Source organism: Lontra canadensis, unplaced genomic scaffold (genome assembly GCF_010015895.1).
Source record: "Lontra canadensis isolate GAN:19392208 unplaced genomic scaffold, GSC_riverotter_1.0 scaffold137, whole genome shotgun sequence".
Taxonomy (NCBI): Eukaryota; Metazoa; Chordata; class Mammalia; order Carnivora; family Mustelidae; genus Lontra; species Lontra canadensis.
The window spans coordinates 3,382,764-3,402,121 of NW_022631131.1; the positions used below are offsets into that span (position 1 = coordinate 3,382,764).

The 19,358-nt window shown below is 39.4% G+C and overlaps 2 protein-coding genes across 3 annotated transcripts in view; both read left to right on the plus strand.

Annotated features, from left to right (window-relative positions):
• Positions 1-6,276, plus strand: part of LOC116858493 (acetyl-CoA carboxylase 1-like) — a 29,507-nt gene extending 23,231 nt beyond the window's left edge. The window contains exon 4 of the mRNA XM_032843297.1: positions 6,222-6,276. Coding sequence (XP_032699188.1) covers positions 6,222-6,276 — 55 coding nt within the window. The remainder of the gene's footprint in view (positions 1-6,221) is intronic.
• Positions 1-19,358, plus strand: part of ACACA (acetyl-CoA carboxylase alpha) — a 202,836-nt gene that overhangs the window by 2,635 nt on the left and 180,843 nt on the right. For both annotated transcript variants that reach the window (XM_032843244.1, XM_032843243.1), the window contains exons 2-3: positions 13,039-13,049; positions 17,955-17,959. In XM_032843244.1, coding sequence (XP_032699135.1) covers positions 13,043-13,049; positions 17,955-17,959 — 12 coding nt within the window. In that variant the 5' untranslated portion in view covers positions 13,039-13,042. The remainder of the gene's footprint in view (positions 1-13,038; positions 13,050-17,954; positions 17,960-19,358) is intronic.

Here is a 19,358-nt window from a genome sequence, read left to right on the forward strand (position 1 = left end):
ATTATTTTGGTGGGCTTGTTGAGATCTGTAGGGGTTAATAATGTCTCAGATTTGTTTGAACTGGGTTTCAAAGGAATGAAGAGAAAACTGGCAAGCAACAGAGGTAAGTACATGTATGTAGCAGGAACACTAGTGATGGTAGGGTTGGCAACATGTGCAAAGCTACCAGACTGAGATATCTAGCATGTTCAGGCGATTGTAGGTCATTGAGTATTACCAGAATGTAACAGACAGTGTGTTGAGTGTTACGGAAGAAGAGGCAGGTAAGAAAAAGATGAGATCATTAAGCATCTTGCCTATCACACTGCAGACATATATAAAATGGAAAACAGTATTTAGATTTGGCTGTGCAACAGAGTCCTCTGTGGAGCTTTAAAAAGACCTGTCCCAGACTGTATGAATGACAGTTTCTGGTCACAGAGCTCAACAGTCTACATGCTAATACTTTCCAGGTGAATCTGATATGAAACCAGAGCTGAGAACCACTTTCTCAGAGTTTAGAACAGTGCCTGGCATATAGAGTATGCTTAGTAAATGTTTGTAGCATTGAAATTAAAGTTGTGCAGGTAGATTCGATCACTGTGAGGGAGAGTTTATAGGTAGAAGGGAAATGTGTCTTATGGAAATGTCTGGTTTGAGATGGAAGGAAACGGGAAAAAGAAGGCAGGAAATGATCTGTAAGCTGGAAGGAACATCCAGGAAAACCAAGGAAAAGATCATTTTTAGGTGGAAGATGTAACCTACAATGTTGCAAAAGCTTTAAGAGATAAAAAACTGAGCAAAAGCCCTGGAGTTAGTACACAAGAGGATCATGGGGTGAACAGCTTTAGTAGATGGCAAGAGATTAAGTCGGGAATAAATGGTGAAGGAATAGTAATGTCAACAGTGTGTGTACCCTTTAATGAAGTTGATGGCAAAGAAGAAAATAAAGCAGTTACTTGAGAGCATCGTAGGATTTCTCTCTCGTCTTCCCCTGCTATGTTTTCTTATTGGAATGCCCTTGCCCTGACTGTTGAAATTCCATTCATCCTTTCATGTCATCGCTTTTAAGGATCCTTCTTGAATGCAGTCTATGCTGTGAAATTTTCCTTACTCCTTCTGCTATTTTGTTTTTCTCTTTTGGTTATTCGGCCTTTCATTTTTCACAGCAACAATAGCATTCTTTCTCCATTGTCCTCAAACCATAAGTCTCCCTTAAGTTAGCCCCTGTCCCTTCTAGACATACTTTGAATTTGTAACTTTGTGTCCTATTTTCTAACTTTCTGTCACACCAGAAATTCTTCCTTCCAACACCTAATTTCAAATTTACTTGTATATTCACTCATATTCTCATGTTTTCTTCTTGTTACAAGGACTTCTCAAGATCCTCCCTCCTTTGGTCATTCTCTTCTTCTTTACATTTTAAGTATCTTTTTTTCTACCAAATCATTCCCATTTGCATTCAGCCATTCTCTGACTCCCGTCTTTATAAAATCCTTCTTTGATAGCCACACTCCCTTTGGACCACTGCTGTAATTGCCCCATGTCGTGGCCAACATTTTTGGAAGAGTTCTAGGAACTTCCTTGTCTCCCATTCCTTCTTCAAGCTGCACTAGTCTGTACTCTGCTCCTGAAACAGCTCACACTAAAAATCATTGGTGACCATTATTAATATTGCTAAATTCAGTGGGTGCTTCTCAGTTCTCATCCTTTCAGGCCTCTCAATAGCTCTATACAGGTGATTACTTTTTCCTTGAAACACACTCCTTCTATTGTCTGCTGAAGACCATGCTTTTTTGTCTTTCCTCCTTTGTTTCCCGGTACTCTCTCTAATCTCCTTTGCAAGCTCTTCCTTTTTCTTTCTTTCTTTTTTCTTTTTTAAGATTTTATTTATTTATTTGGCAGAGTGGGAGAGAGGGATAGCACAAGCAGGGGAGCAGTAGGCAGAGAGAGAAGCAGTCTCCCCACTGAGCAAGGAGCCCAGTTGGGACTTAATCCCAGGACTCTAGAATCATGACCTGATCCAAAAGCAGATGCGTAACGGACTGAGCCACCCAGGCATCCAGGGCTCTTCCTTTTTCATGTTACTTCCAACAGTTAGTCCTGCTTGGTCTTGGACCTTCTTTTCCTTTCACTTGGTATACATTTTCTTCCTATACAATCTCTTCCCTTTGCTATTGTATATATGCCAGTGACTCCCATTATTTATGATATCCATCCCATACGTTCAACTGTTTATGTGAAGTCTTTACTAGAATGTGAATTGACCCGAACTTTTTCTTTCAAAGTAAGCTATATGCGCAGTGTGGGGTTTGAACTCAACGACCCCGAGATCAAAAGTTGTGTGCTGTATTGGCTAAGCCAGCCAGGCACCCCTTAGACCTGAATTCTTGATTTCTCCCATCCTCAATAAATATGATCCTTCTGTAATCTTTCCCATCTGACTTATAAATATTGCCTCTGGTCACTCTACTTAAGTCAGAAACCTGGAGAATTGCCCTTCAGTTCTGTTGATTCTGTCTCCAATATTTACTTCATTACATTCACTTGCCATCACCTTAGTTTAAGCCTTAGCCGGTCAACTCTTGTTTGGACTTCTAGAATGCTTGCTTAGCTGGATTCTCTGCTTCCTGATTTCCCATTGTTGCACTCAGCAGAAGATACTAGAATTCTTAGCTTGACTTCCTGGGGCCCTGAATGATGTGACTGACTTGTCAGCTTCATTATAACGACAGTTCTTCACCCATACTGGTCTTTCAGTTCCTCTGGTGTGCCAGTCTTTCCTGTCTGAGGGCCACACATGCTTGTTTTTCTGCCTGGATTCTCTTTTACTCTTCCAGTGATTACTTGAGACCACCCCCCTTTTTTTTAAAGCTTCATATTAAATATCACTTCCTCAGAGAGGACTGCTTTTATTATTCATACTCTTTCTGTTCTTCTTTCAAAGAACTTATCACAATTTGTAATATTTTCATTGGCATATTTATTTGATTGCTTGTCTCTATCACACTGTAACTAAAATGAAGGCAGAGATCATATGCATTTTGTTTGGAGTTGTATACCCAGCACTTTCTATAGCATATAGTAGGCACTTAATAGGTATTTGTTGAACACGAGGGAGAGATAGTAAGATTGGCCAGGGGCAGTCACAAAGGTAATAGTATTTTATTTTTATTTTATTATTATTTTTTTAAATTTTATTCATTTATTTGACAGAGAGAGAGAGAGATCGCAAGTAGGCAGAGAAGCAGGCACAGAGAGAGGGGGAAGCAGGCTCCCTGCTGAACAGAGAGCCCAATGTGGGGCTTCACCCCAGGACCCTGAGACCATGACAGAGGCTTAACCCACTTAACCCAAGGCAGAGGCTTAACCCACTGAGCCACTCAGGCGTCCGGTAATAGTATTTTAAATCATGTATATATAGTCCATCTTTTTAGTAGATTAAGATAATTCAGATTTCTGTTTCTTCCGGGTGGAACAGAAAATGATTTTTGATAGGATTTATCAATTGAATCTAAATTTTCAAATTTATTGGCATAAACTTTGTAGTGAGTTCCCTCTTCATCATTCCTGATACTGAGCTAGCATTTTCTTACTCTTTTTTTTTTTTTTAAGATTTTATTTATTTATTTGAGAGTGAGAGAGTACAAGCGGGGTGGTGGGGGTGGTCCACAGAGGGAAAGGGAGAAGCAGCCTGACATGGGCTCTATCCGAGTACCCTGGGATCTTGACCTGAGCAGAAGGCAGGTGCTTAACTGACTGACACACCCAGGTGCTCTGCATTTTCCCGTATTCTTAGTAAGTCTTAATAGAAGTTTATTAATTTAATTGGCCTTTTCAAAGAACCAACTTTCTTTTTTTTTTAATTGTACATTTGTTTTCTCTTTCACAGATATCTGCTATCCTCTTTATTCTCTTCTTTATACTTTCTTCAGGTTTAATTTGTTTTTTTTCTAGTCTTTTGACAAAGGTGATTATCAGCCCTTTCTTTTCTAAGCTATGTACTAATGATTACAAATTTCCTCGAAGCTCATCTTTAGCTATATCTCACGTCTTTTTTCAACATTTTATTATGAACAATTTTAAGCATATAACATAGTTGAGAGCATTTTACAGAGAACGCCTAGATTTTACTCATCGCCTAGATTCTACCATTAACATTTTCTATACTTGGTTTGTTATTTATCCATTTCTGTATCTCTGTATCCATTCATCAGTTCATCTTATTATATCCCCTAAGTTTTTTTTTAAAAAGATTTTATTTATTTATTTAAGAGAGAGAGAGCATGAGATGGGGGAGGGTCAGAGGGAGAAGTAGACTCCCCGCTGAGCCCGAAGCCTGTACCCAGGACTCATCCTGGAACTCCAGGATCATGACCTGAGCTGAAGGCAATTACTTAACCAATTGAGCCACCCAGGAGCCCTATATCCCCCAAGTTTTGATGTGACATATCTTTATTATCATTCAGTTTAAGATATTTTTGTTTTTTAAAAAAGTATTTACTTAATGTCAGAGAGAGAGAAAGAGAGCGAGAACAGGCAGACAGAGAGTAGGCAGAGGTAGAGGGAGAAGCAGGCTCCCTGCTGAGCAAGGAGCCCAATGTGGGACTCGATCCCACGATGCTGGGATCATGACCTGAGCCGAAGGCAGCCGCTTAACCAACTGAGCCACCCAGGAGTCCCGATATTTTCTTATTTTCATTGTGATTACTTTTTAATTTTTTGAGATATGATTGACATATAACATTGTATTGGTTTTAGGTATACAGCATAAAGATTTTATATTTATATATTATATATATTTATATACATATGTAAAATTTATATACTTATATAATGAAATAATTACCAAAATAAGTTTAGTTAAGATCCATCACCGGGGCGCCTGGTTGGCTCAGTGGGTTAAAGCCTCTGCCTTCGGCTCAGGTCATGATCTCAGGGTCTTGGGATCAAGCCCTGCATCGGGCTCTCTGCTCAGCAGGGAGCCTGCTTCCTCCTTTCTCTCTCTGGCTGCCTCTCTGCCTACTTGTGATCTCTGTCTGTCAAATAAATAAATAAAATCTTTAAAAAAAAAAAATCCATCACCACACGTAGTTAGAATTTTTTTCTTTCTTCTTGTGATGGAAATTTAACATCTACTCTCTTAGCAGCTTTCAAATATACAGTAATACACTATTTGTTAACCATGGTAACCATCCTGTACATCATATCCCTAGGACTTATTTATCTTATAATTGGAACTTTGTACCTTTTGACCGCCTCCACCTATTTTGCTCAACTTCATTGTGATTTCTTTTTTTTTTTTGGGACCCAAAATTATCTCGAAATGGAGTCCTTAATTTCAAGACACTGGCTATAATAGTAAAACCACTTGGACCTATTTTAATATCTTTGTCATTGATTTTTAGTTTAATCCATTGTATTCAGAGGATATACTCTAGGTGATTTCAAATCTTTGAAGTTTATTGATAGTTTATGGACTCACATATGGTCAAATTTTTTCTTAATCAGTTTCTGTTATATTTATTTATATTCATTTTTATATAAGCTCTATGCCAACATGGGGCTTGAATTCACAACCCTGAGATCAAGAGTCACATGCTCTCCCGACTGAGCCAGCCAGGCATTCCTAGCATATGGTCAGTTTTGATAAAGTTTTATAGCACTTGCCATGTATGTGTATTTTGTGGTTGTTATAGAACTCTGTATATGTCATTTAGTTTTCCAGTGTTTTTCCTCAGTATCTTGGACTTTTTTCCCCCCTTGTTTGTCAGTTGGTAAAACTAGAATAAAATATCTTGCTTCTAGAATCTTGTAAATCAATAAGAAAAAGGTATTTTAATCTCTTCTTTTTAATGGAACTATAGTTGATGTACAATATTACATTAGTTTTAGATGTACAACATAGTGATTCAGTGTTTATATATATTATGAAATGAACACCACCATAAGTCTAGTTACCATCTATCATACAAAGTAATTACAGATTATTGACTCTATTCCGTGTGCATCCCTATGATTTATTTATTTTATAACAGTAAGTTTGTACCTCTTAATCTCCTTGCACTTATTTTGCCCTTCCCACCAATCTCCTCCCCTCTGGCTACCACCAGTTTGTTTTCTGCATTTATGAGTTTGTTCTGTTTTATTTGTTTTGTTTCTTAGATTCCACATATAAGAGAAATCATAAGGTATTTGTCTTTTTCTGTCTGACTTATTTCACTTACCATAATGCCTTCTAGGTCCATGCATGTCATTGCAATTGGCATGATTTCGTCCTTTTTTATGGCTGAGTAATATTCCATTGTCGATGTATATCGCATCTTCTTTATGCATTCTGCTGTTGATGGATACTTGTTTCCTTATCTTACTGTAAATAGCACTGCAGTAAACATAGGAGTGCATATATCTTTTCAAATTAGTGTTTTTTTTTCGTTGGGTAGATACCCAGCGGTAGAATTACTGGGTGGTATGGTAGTTCTATTTTTAATTTATTTTAAATTTTTCAATCTATTTTTAATTTTTTGAGGAGCCTCCATACTGTTTTTCCATTTTCCATTCCTCCCATCAGTGCACAAGGCTCCCTTTTCTCTGCACCCTTGTCAATACTTGTTATTTCTTGTTTTTTAATAAGAGGCATTGTAGGGGTGCCTGGATGCGTTCAGTTAGTTAAGTGTCGGCCTTCAGCCCAGGTCATGATCCCAGGGTCCTGAGGGTTGAGCCCTGCATCAGGCTGTCTGCTCAGCAGGGAGCCTGCTTCTTCTTCTACCTGCCGCTCCCCCTGCTTGGGTGCATACGCTCACGCGCGCGCTCTCTCTCTCTCTATCAAATAAATAAAATCTTAAAAAAAAAAAAGTCATTCTGACAGATGTGAGGTGATAATCTCATTGTTTTGAGATTTGCATTTCCCTCATGATTACTGATGTTGATGATCTTCTCATGTGTCTGTTGGCCACCTGGATGTCTTCTTTGGGAAAATTTCTATTCACGTTCTCTGTCCACTTTTTAATTGGATCATTTGGGGTTTTTTGGTGTTGAGTTGTACAAGTTCTTTGTATGCTTTTGCTGTAATTACCCTCATCAGATACGTCATTTGCAAATATCATCTTCCATTCAGTAGGTTGCTTTTTTATCCTGTTGATGATTTCCTTGATATTTCCATGTCTTATAAAGACATTTCAGCCCAATAGAAATATGAGGAAAAGACTTGAATTTTACAAAAGAAGATATCCAAATGGCAAGTAAGCTTGTTAACAGTATTCAATATCATTGATCATCAGCGATTTGTGAATTAAGATTCCAATGGATTAAGTGCCACCCCAATTAAAAAGGTTAATATTGGGACACCTGGGTGGCTCAGTTGGTTGAGCGGCTGCCTTCAGCTCAGGTCGTGATCCCAGCGTCCTGGGATCGAGTTCCACATCGGGCTCCTTGCTCAACAGGGAGCCTGCTTCTCCCTCGGCCTGCCATTCTGTCTGCCTGTGCTCTCTCTCTCTCTCTCTCTCTCGCTCTCTCTCTCTGACAAATAAATAAATAAATCTTAAAAAAAAAAAAAAGGTTAATATTGAAAGACTGACATGGAATTCCTCCATTGCTGGTGGGAATGTAATTTGGTGCAACTACTTTAGATAACTGTTGGGGGTGGGGTGCCTGGATGGCTCAGTCGGTTAAGCATCTGGCTTTGGCTTGAGTAATCATACCAGAGTCCTGGGATCAAGTCCCACATCTGGCTCCCTGTTCATCAGTAAGTCTGCTTCTCCCACCTGGTCTCGTGCTCTCTTTCTCACTCTCTCTCAAATAAATAAAATCTTAAAAAAAAGTAGGAAGCTATTTGGGTAGTATCTTTTATTTTTATTATTTATTTATTTTTAAATTTTTAAAAAAGATTTTATTTATTTATTTGACAGAGATCACAAGTTGGCAGAGAGGCAGGCAGAGAGAGAGGAGGAAGCAGGCTCCCTGCTAAGCAGAGAGCCTGATGCGGGCTCGATTCCAGGACCATGGGATCATGACCTGAGCCAAAGGCAGAAGCTTTAACCCACTGAGCCAGGGGCTCCTGGCAGTATCTTTTAAAGATAAACATACACATACTCTATCAACATCTTTTAAAGTTAAAAGTTTTAAAGCTAAAATATCTTTTAAACTTAAAGATACACATACTCTATCAACAAGCAAGTTCACTCCTAAGTATTTACCCAAAAGAAATGAATGCATTTGTCCACCAAAAACCAAGTACAAGGATGAATATGGTCAAGATTCATAAAAAACTCAAATGTCCATCAGTAGTAGAATAGATAAATTATGGGATAGCCACACAATGGAATACTACATAGCAATGAAAATGAGCAAGCTACTGGTCTGTCACAAGGATGAATTTCATAGACTCCGTATTGATGAAATACATTCAGATTGACCCTATGTATGTGTAGTTCAAGAACAGGCAAAACTGATTTGTAGTGGTAAGAATTCAGAATAGTGTTTACACTGGGGAGGATGTTGACTGGAAAGGGAGCCATCTGAGACTCCGAAAATAATCTGTATCTTTTTTTTTTTTTAAGATTTTATTAATTTATTTGACAGACAGAGATCACAAGTAGGCAGAGAGGCAGGCAGAGAAAGAGGGGGAAGCAGGCTCCCCGCCGAGCAGAGAGCCCGATGTGGGGCTCGATCCCAGGATCATGACCTGAGCCAAAGGCAGAGGCTTTAACCCACTGAGCCACCCAGGTGCCCCAATATTCTGTATCTTAATGGAGTGTTTGGTTATGTAGGCATATACATATGTAAAATTAATTGAGTGTGTACTTAAGATTTTTGCTCCTTATTGTATGAAGTTATATCTCAAAAATTAAAACAGGCAGGACTTCCAGTTATAGCTGAGTAAGGATCAATAAATCCTTAACTCAAAAAGCAGCTGTAAGGCTTGACAAAACCATTTCAGCACCCTTGAGATCAACCAAAAGGCATACAACAATCTGAGAAAGGGTTGTTTGAAAAACTGCTGAAATTCAGTAAGAACAGGAGGCGTTGGTGGTGGTCTTGCCTAGGCCTGTTCCCATTCCCTTCCCCGAGTTTGGTTAGTGTAGAGATTTTGCCAGTGGTGGACTGCCAGTTTTGATGCTGCGGTTGAAGGGAGCTTACTCACTTTGGGTGAATGATGCCCATGACCACTGCTGTTGTCAGTGGAAACGATTATCTTGGCCTTGGCTATGTCCAACAGACCAGTGGCTCTACTAGACTGAGGTGTTTTGTAGTTGGAGCAAGCATACTGCTGGTTGAGGTTGTGTGCATGCACAGAGTAGACATGATAACACCCAGTAGGAAGTAAAAGCCAGAGCATCTTGAAAATGTCCTGAACTTTGAATGTGCTACCCTACCCTACACACAGACACATGAACAGAGTACAGAAGTCTTAATGGCTTCAGGTGTTTAAACATAACCCCTGCCTAATCACTGGGAGATAGTGAAGGCAGTTTTCAACGTAAGAACAAGCAATATAAAGAAAATAAGCTGAGAGACCTCAGTGGCTGCATACTTAGGGGTAGACAGATTTCACAGATTTTGCCCTGGCAAGTTATTAAGCCGAGGAAGGAAGGGATGTAGAAAGGAAATAATAGTAACAAAACAACTTTCATAGGTAAAAGAAAGCAGAATCTAGACTTGTTACAATACATTATTTAATGTGTTGAGGCTTCAACAAAATCATGAGACATGAAAAGAAAGACGAAAATGTGACCAATATTTAGGAAGAAAAGTCAGTAGAAAAAGTCTCCAGGTGTCCCTAGATGCTGGATTTTGCAGACAAAATCTTCAAAGCAGCTATCGTAAATGCATTCAGAGAATCAAAGGAAAACCTGTTTAAAGAATTTTTTTAAAGTATGACAACAGTGAATCAATAAATAAAATTCTCAGTAAGAAGAGCGATTACAAGGAGGCAAATGTCATCAAAGAGGATATACAGATGGCAAATAAGAACATGAAAAGATGTTTGACATCATTAGCTATAGGAAAGTGCAAATTAAAACAATGAGATAAACACACCTATCAGGTTGCCTAAAATAAAAACTAGTTGGTGACACCAAATGTTTGCAAGAATATGGAGAAATGGGATCACTTGTACATAGTTGGTAGGAATGTAAATGATACAACTACTCTGGAAAATAATTTGAAAAAAAAAAAAAAATTGTTTAAAGACACCCAGCATGGAGCTTGAACTTACAACCCTTGAAATCAAGAGTCACATGCTCTACCACTGACTGAGCCAGCCAGGTGTCCCTGGCAATTTCTTATAAAACTAAGTATTTACCATATGATCCTGCAATTCCACTCCTAGTTACATACCTGTGAGAAATGAAAGCACATGTTGACATAAGAATTTGTGCACAAATGTCCACAGCATCATTATTCATAATCATCACAAAATGGAAGCATTCCAATATCCAGCAACTGATGAATGGATAAACAAATCGTAGTATATCCATACAATGGAAAATTAATTACCCTTAAAAAGAAATTAAGTATGAATACTTGCATTACACTAAGTGAAAGGAGCCAATTACAATAGACCATGTATTTTATCATTAAGTTTATGTAAAATAACAAGAATCTATATAGAACAAAGTAGATCAGTCGTAGCCTAGAACAGGGAGCGGTTACGGGGAAATAGTGACTGCTGTTGGCTAGGAGGTTTCTTTTTGGGGTAATGAAAATGTTCTAAAATAGATTGTGATGGTGGTTCATAATTGTGAACATATTAAAAACCATTGAAATATGTACTTTAAATGGCTGAAATATATGCTATGTGAATTATATTTCAATAAGGTTAAAAAAATTTCAAAGTGAGTTTAGCAAGATCACAAGCTATATGACCCATATACAAAAATCATATTTGTATATACTAGCTAACAATAAGCAAATATGAAATTAAAATAATTTCATTCACAATGGCATCAAAAGGAATAAAATACTTAGGAATACATTTAACAAAAGAAGTATAAGAATTGAGTATAAAAATAATAAAACATTGCTGAGAGAAACTAAGAACCTAAATAAATGGAGAGACAGTCCATGTTCAGGGATTGGTAAACTCAGTATTGTCAAGATGGGAATTTTCCCTAAATTGATCTGTAAACTCACAGTCTATATCAAAATTCCAGCAGGCTTTTTTTTTTTTTTCCTTCCTTTCTAGAGTTTGACATGCTGATCCTAAAATTTACATGAGAGCCCAAAAGACCTAGAATAGACAAAACAGTTTTCGAAAATGAGTCGGAAGACTTAACACTACCTGATCTCAAAACTTGGCTCTAAAGCCATAGTTTTCAAGGCACTGTGGCATTGCTGCAAGGACAGGCATAGAGATCAGAAGCACAGGATTTAGAGTCCACAACTAAACCTTTTTATATCTGGTGAGTTGATTTGCAAAAGACGACTATCCTTGATCCAAGCTTTCTCTGCCTGGAACAGCCCAGTGTAAAACAGCCTCTCGCAGTGTGTGCTGCAGTGTAACTCAGACTGCATTGCAATCACGCCAGCTCATGCATCACTGTCTGCTGGATAAACCGCTACGTCATCCTTGGTGCTTGGCATGTTACAATGCTGGGATCACTGTGGGCTTCTAGTTGGATGTTGTGCCAGGTATGTGTCTACTTTGGACACTCTCTGTTCGTAGGTGAAAATGGGGATGCTTTGAATTGGGAGGAATGAATGTGGCTTTTTTATTTCTTGTGCTCTAATATTACAGAAGGATTGTGAGCAGCATTCATAGAAGATGAGAAATTCAAGCTTTGTTTTTGGATCTGGGTGTCCTGTATTAGTGTTTGGTTGTTTTTAGAAAGATGCCTCTGGCGAAAGGGAGCACAAACTCGATTATTCAGTGTACCTTTTTAGTGTATTTTTCTGATATAATTGAATGCCAAGTAGCCTGCTTTACTCTATACTCTGGGCTTTATATAGTTTTTGGATGTTGACCTTATATAACAGGCAGAGTGTGATTCTCTTTTGGGAACTGCTTACATCTGGAGACACTTAGATGTGTCTAAAATCAAACTGCTTCTGCATCTGTGGTCACTGTAATTGTTCTGAACAAAGATCTCCGTGTGCTATATTTTTGAGACACATTATTCTGAAGAGTCCTAAAGATAGGAGGGCCCTCTGCATCAGCTTGGCTTTTCAAAGGAAAGAGTAAACTTGACTAACTCTATCGGACACTGGCATAGCGTGTCAGGAATGATGCGAAGTGCTGCAGACCAGAAGGCGACCCGGGACGCAAATTTTCTCTTACGACTGGTGGTCATGTTGAGTGGCCTGATTGTCTTTTCCGGTTGGGTCATCTGAGTGTCCCAAGGATTAGGGTTTGTTTGCCTTAATCATCTCTTTTCTGTTTGATCATTTACCTTCTATGTCTGCTCCAGGTTATTTGTACACTTCTGTTTTAGAGGGTTTTTCTGGAAGATTAATAGATTCTTAGCATAATTGGCATCAGATGATTAACTATTTCTATCCAGCATTTTGATGGGAAAGAATTTTTCTGTGGTGCATGAATCCTGTTACCACGTGACTTGGGTGAATTATATTTTTCCCGAGGGTCTAACATAGGAAGTTGTGATTCTATAGATTCTAGCTGTTGGAGTCTCTCCCATTACAAACCTGAATATATAGCATTCAGGTCAGTTTTATTAGAAGCTGAAGTAGGACTTTGTTATTATAGAACATTCAGCCACGGTTTATTTAATTTAAGGGATCCATCTCTGGCACATTTGCTTTTATAGCAATATACATTTCCCAGTAGCCTTTCTAGGCAGGGTTTTTTCCTTCCCTACTTAATTTGGGTTAGACCTCTGTGTCTAAGATATTTCTCTGGGCCCCTTTCCTTTCAAGGATTTTGTGCACATCTTCTCTATGTCCCATTTGTCCGAGCTCCATTCTTACTTTCAAGTATGCATGAATAAAATCTCAGATTTTGTTACTTTAAAAAAGGTTTTTTTTTTTTAAAGTAACATGTATCACTACTTTGGCCTGAAAGTTAGAACTGTGGCTCCCACTTTATTCAAATTTCCTTCGTAGTGGCATGTCCTGTCCTTTCTACTTGCTTTCTTTGCTGCCTGACCTGCTTTCCCCCTTCTTGCAGGCTGATAATCAGTATTATTTGTTTTGATTGGATCTAAGAAATTACCTACTTAGACTGTGTGCTGTCCTCCTCCCTCTGGATTTCATGACCCCATTATTCTCTTGACTTAGTTTTCCTTATAAATGTTGTCTTCTTTTTGCCTGGGGCCCTCCTTGTCATATGCTGCTGGCAGCCAGGAGAGGCTGTGGAGCTTTTCTCTGGTGACTGTCAGAAGAAAGTGACCGTTGTTGAAACATGTCTGCTGCGGTTAGTGCAGAGCTAAGATCTGTCTTCTAGTTACACAAGCTTTTATGTTCCTCCCCCTCTCCTCTTAGTCCCCTTGGGAAATCAACCAGTTCTTTGTGTGAACCAGGTTGAGGGAGAAAATACAAAAAGGAGGAAAGGTGGGGAAATACAGAAATTGGGGACAAAATGACTGTAGTTTGAGGCCATCAGGAATACTCCCGTCTGACTGAAGCAGGGCCAAGAAGTAGGCAGAAGGCACAGTTTCTCTTGTCCTCCTGGGTTTTAAGCACCTGCAACAGGAGGACGGACTGCAGCTTGTGTTTACAAGGCTGAAACCTGAAGAAAAAAATCTTCCATTCCTTTGCCATCTTGATATGGAGGGTTCTGCAGAGGAAATTAAGGAGATGAGATATTACATGCTTCAAAGGTAAGTTTTAGGGTACTGTATTTGGGCCATATATTCCTTTAAAAACCGGTAAGGCGTTGACTACTAAGCCCTGGAACTTAGGGAAAATTTGATTTGATGATTTTTTTGTATCTGTAAGAAACCTTTTTATTTTAAAGGAAAGGAATAAAAACTCCCATATTTGCTCCTGGATTTCTAAAGCTTTCTTTTATATTCAGAATTTGAATCAAAGCTACCCATGCATGTGTGTGGTATTGTAACCGCGTTGCAAACAAGCACCCCTGGGAGGACCTTGTTGTGCTTGCTGTTCTCTCGTTAAGAGATCTCACTCAGTCTGTACCAGATTTGCTCCCCGGCTTGGGCTGGTTTTTTAAGAGTGAAGTCTCTTCCTCTGCTGCAAAGGGAGATATCAATTCTGCATAGTTTTTGTGTAGTATGAACATCCTGTGGAAGGTAGTTTTGAGAAAACTTCTTAAAAATGTGTCTCTGGGGCCAGGAAAGGTACCTGCCGCCATTGCCCTGGAATGAGATGGTGGGCAGCCAGACTGGAGTTGTGGAGGGTGCCACACTCTCTCCCCTGGGGTCTTTCTTCTTCCTGCCGGTAGAACTTGGGGCTCAGGGGGAAATTAGTCAGGCCTTTTTGGCCTTCTTCAAGCCTCTTGCAGATCTGTGCCTCTCCATCAGAGGATTAACATGAAAGACCCAAATGATGGCCTTGATAGCAGTCAGTAAGGGCTCCTCCAATATCTGTTTTATTTGCTTGTTTTTGCAGTCTTAGAGTTCTTAATCTGAAGAATATTAACTGAAAATTAAACTGGACCTTGGTGGAAATGGAAAACAAGCAATAAACCCTGAGTTGACAAGACTCATCTCTAGAACAATTATCTTTTCCTTTTCCTCTTCATTTGATCTTTTTCAGCCTTTAGGGGGAAAACCAAGCAGAACTTCCATTGAGTGTCAAATAACTAAAAAGCATTTGAGCTATTTTATGTGTGTGTATATATATATATATGCATATATGTGTGTACATATATATATAATGATTTTTATGTATATAAAAACATTTTATATCACATTGTTTTACTGTTATAAATGTGTGTATATATATGTATATGTATATGTATATGTAAAACAATCATATATATACATACGTGTGCAAACAAAATATACATAGATATTACACACCCAAAGTTTTGTTTTTCTGTGGGTAAATACAACAGGTGATCTATCTACTGTTTTCATGGAGGCGTCCTTCCTGGAATAGTCTGTCCTCTGATTTGAACTCTCATCTAGGGAATCCCTTTTTTTCTCTTTATTGGCTCCTTTGTTTCTTTTCTTTTTTCTTGGTTTACTCTATCCTTTTGGAAGACAACATTCTCTAATAGCTTCCTGAGAAAAGATAGATTAGTGGTAAAGATTTTGAGATCTATTCTGTCTTTATACCTGATCCCCTTGTTTTCGGCATGGTGCCTTACTTCAGAATGTAACTATGTGAAGGATCCCTTCATTAAAAGTAAGACAGATTTTCTTTTCTTTTCTTTTCTTTTTTAAGTTTTTTTTTTTTTTAAGATTTTATTTATTTATTTGACAGAGATCACAAGTAGGCAGAGAGGCAGGCAGAAATGGGGAAGCAGGCTCCCTGCTGAACAGAGAGCCCCATGATGCAGGGCTCGATCTCAGGACCCTGAGACCATGACCTGAGCTGAAGGCAGAGGCTTAACCCACTGAACCACCCAGGCGCCCCCAGATTTTCTTTTAAAGATTTTATTTATTGGGGCACCCATGCTGTACTCTCTCTCTTTCTCAAATAAATAATTTTTAAAAAATATTTATTTGAGAGAGGGAGCTAGCATGAGTGGGGGTGGGGTAGGTGGGTGGGCAGAGGGAGAGGAGAAGCAGACTCCCCGCCAAGCAGGGAGCCCAATGCTCCATCCCAGGACCCTGAGATCCTGACCTGGCCCAAAGGCAGATGCTTAACTGATTGTGCCACCCAAGCTCCCCAGTAAGACAGATTTTTGTTTTTCTCCCTTTTATTCTCAGAGCACTCTTCACTATTGATTAAATCTTATGACCAGTCCCTTCTCCACTGTAATTTCATCAAGGCTTTGCTTCCTTTCTTTTTTTCTTTTTTTTCTTTTTAAAGATTTTTATTTATTTATTTGACAGACAGATCACAAGCAGGCAGAGAGGCAGGCAGAGAGAGAGAGGAGAAAGCAGGCTCCCCTCTGAGCAGAGAGCCCGATGCGGGGCTCGATCCCAGGACCCTGGGATCATGACCCGAGCCGAAGGCAGAGGCTTTAACCCACTGAGCCACCCAGGTACCCCTGCTTCCTTTCTTATCTTAAACTTAGGTAGCTCCTTATTGATTCTTTTCTTTTTTCAAGATTTACTTTTTATTTTATTTTTAAAAGATTTATTTATTTATTTTAGGGGCAGGGGCAGGGCAGAGGGAGAAAGGGACTCTTAGGCAGACTCCCTGCTGAGCACAGAGCTTGATGTGGGCTCGAGCTCAGGACCTGAGCCGAAATCAAGAGTCAAACACTTAATTGACAAAACCGCTCAGGTGCCCTTATTTTTTTATTGGGGAGCGAGGGGCTGAGGGATGAGCAGAGGGAGAGAGAGAATCTCAAGCAGACTCCCCACTGAGTGCAGAACCTGACATAGGGCTCTATCTCATGACCCTGAGATCATGACCTGAGCTAAGAGTCAATTACTTAACCAACTGAGCCACTCAGGTTCCCCAGCTCCGCAATGATTATAAGTTACAAGGCGCCTGGGAGGCTCAGATAGCATCTGCCTTCAGCTCAGGTCATGATCCCAGGGTCCTGGGATTGAGCCCCACGTTGGGCTCCCTGCTCACCAGGGAGACTGAGACTGTTTCTCCCTGTCCCACTGCTTGTGGTTGTGTTCTCTCTCTCAAATGCATAAATATAATCTTAAAAAAAAATAAAAAAATAAATGATTCTAAGTCATAACTTCTCCCTTCGGTCCCTCCCTAAGTAACTTACAGCTGATCTCGGAGGAGTGTGTGTGTTTGTGTGTGTGTGTGTAAATTTAGGTGTATAGAATTATGTAACATACTCCTTCCTGGCACACTCATTGGTCCATTTGTGGTCTATTATTTATTTATTTGGTTAGTTATTGGATCATTAAAAAAAAATAATGTGAAAAGAATTAGAAAACCCACCACCTAGAACAAAGATTGGTCCCTGGCCATCACCTTATCTAACTATGTGGTCTCTCCTTAGTGCTTCTCCCTGGCTTCTCTCACCCACATAATTGTTTTCCTTAATCACACGTTCAACATACTCTTTTATTTATATGTATCTTCCAGAGATGCGTATAATTTCAGTTGTTTTAACTTTATGATATGTTTTAAATTTATAACCTGGTACAGTCTTCTTTATGTAATTTTTTGGAGTTATTATATATTTATCTGGATACTTGACTGAAATCTCCCATTTCTAATATTCGCAAAAATTTTGTGTTTTCTCTGTAAACGATTATATCACTCACAAATAATGACAGTTTAACTTCCTCATTTGCAATCCTAATGCCTCTAATTTATTTATTTATTTTTTCATTTTATTGCACTTACTGGGAAATCTAACAGAGTATTACATTTATGGACCTTTAAATTTTTAAAAATATTTTTTATTATTTTTGAAGATTTTATTTATTATTTATTTGAAACAGAGAGGAAGAGCACAAGCAGGGGGAGCAACAGGTGGAGGGAGAGGGACAAACTGGCTCTCTACTGAGCACAGAGCCCAACATGGGCCCTGATCCCAGGACCCTGAGATCATGACCTCAGCTGAAGGCAGACACTTAACCAACTGAGCCACCCATAAAGGGGCGAGGTGCCCCTTTATGGACTTTTAAAAAAGATTCTTATTTATTTATTTATTTGAGAGAGAGAGGGCATGAGCAGAGGGAGGAGGACAAAGGGAGAGGGAGAAGGAAGCTCCTCCTGAGCAAGGAGCCTGATGTGGGGCTTGATCCCAGGACACTGGGGTCATGACCTGAGCTGATGGCAGATGCTCAACTGTCTGAGCCACCCAGGTGCCCCCACTTATGGATTTTCTAAAATTGAACCAGCCTCGCATACCTAGGACAAACTCAACTTGGTCATGGAGTAATATTTTTTACTAATATTTTGCCTGTCCTTGCACCAGTACTCTACTATTTAGAATTTTATATTTAGGAATTTTGCGTTTGTAGTCATGAATAAAATGGATCTGGTTTTTCCTGTTACATGACATATTTGTCTGGTTTTGGTATCAATGTTACTCTAGCTGAGGAGTTTAACTTCTTTTCTTATTGTCTGGAAATTTGGTAGACTACTGCCCTTAAAAGTTTGATAAAACTTATCTTTTAAAACCATTTGGACCTGGTATTTGTGGGAAGATTTTAATCATACCCTTTTATTTTGAAAATAAATTTTTTAAAAAAGATTTTCAAAATTTGTCAGAGAGAGAGCAAGCATAAGTAGGGGGAGCGGCAGGCAGAGGGAGAATCAGTCTCCCCGCTGAGCAGGGATCCTGATGAGGGACTCCATCCTAGGACCCTGGGATCATGACCTAAACCGAAGGCAGACATCCAACTGACTGAGCCGCCCATATTTTGGACAGGTGCCCCATATTTTGAAAATAAATTATTGCAGCATCGAGGTCAAAGTGCAGGAGAAAGGAAGAAAAGGTGGGAATAAGAAAACGGCTGTCCACTGAACAGTGTGTACAAGTGCTTGGTTATAGCTGTTACCTCATTGAACCCCCAAAACACCTTTTCAAAGAGGGTCTGTCAGTTAAGGTCCAGTCAGGGAAAGAGAAACTGCCTTAAGTTTTATAAACAGTGGACATTCAATAATGAGGACTGGTGACTTGGGTGTTTTCTCAATTAATTAATACTTGCAGGAAGCAGCTACCAACCCCCTAGGGCTGGGAGAACAAAAACGAAGATGTGGGGTTACCAGAATGTAGGAGTTTGAAGGAAGGTCCGTGGGGACCAGCACTTGCACATCTGAGAGGAAGCTTTGAGTAGCTGGTGCTCAGAGCAGGTGGAAGCCTGGATGGACAGACCCTTGATTGATAGGCCCAGGCAGCATAGCCCAGAGGATGAATGAGCATGGCAAGGCTGGGACTCTGCCAAGGAGCCATAATCTGCTGCTGCTCCTCGTACCTCTAACGGATGCAGTGAGGCTCTCACCAGGAATGTTGAAAGATGCTAGAGGCCAGAATTAACTCTCTCTTACTGTGGAGCACTTATGATAAAAGCTAGAAAACAAGAATGAAATCCCTATTCTTACCATCCTGCCTTCCCATTGGCAGAACGAAACAGGTTTGCAGAGTCTTAGCTCTGTTGTCACAGAGCAGAGAATAAAAAGATGAGCTTGGAGCAGAGAGACAGTAGGTAAGTAACCAGAACATTGTATACTATGTGTATTCTGTAAAGAGGAAACTGAAGCTGAGCAAGGTTAAATTATTTGCTTAATATCATTGGAGCTATTAAGTGGGCAGGTCTGGGTTTAAACCCAGGCCTGGTTTTCTACTACATCTTTCATCTATCCTGAACACACTATTGATTGTTAAGGGACCATTATTGTATGTGCCACTCAGAAAAAAAAAA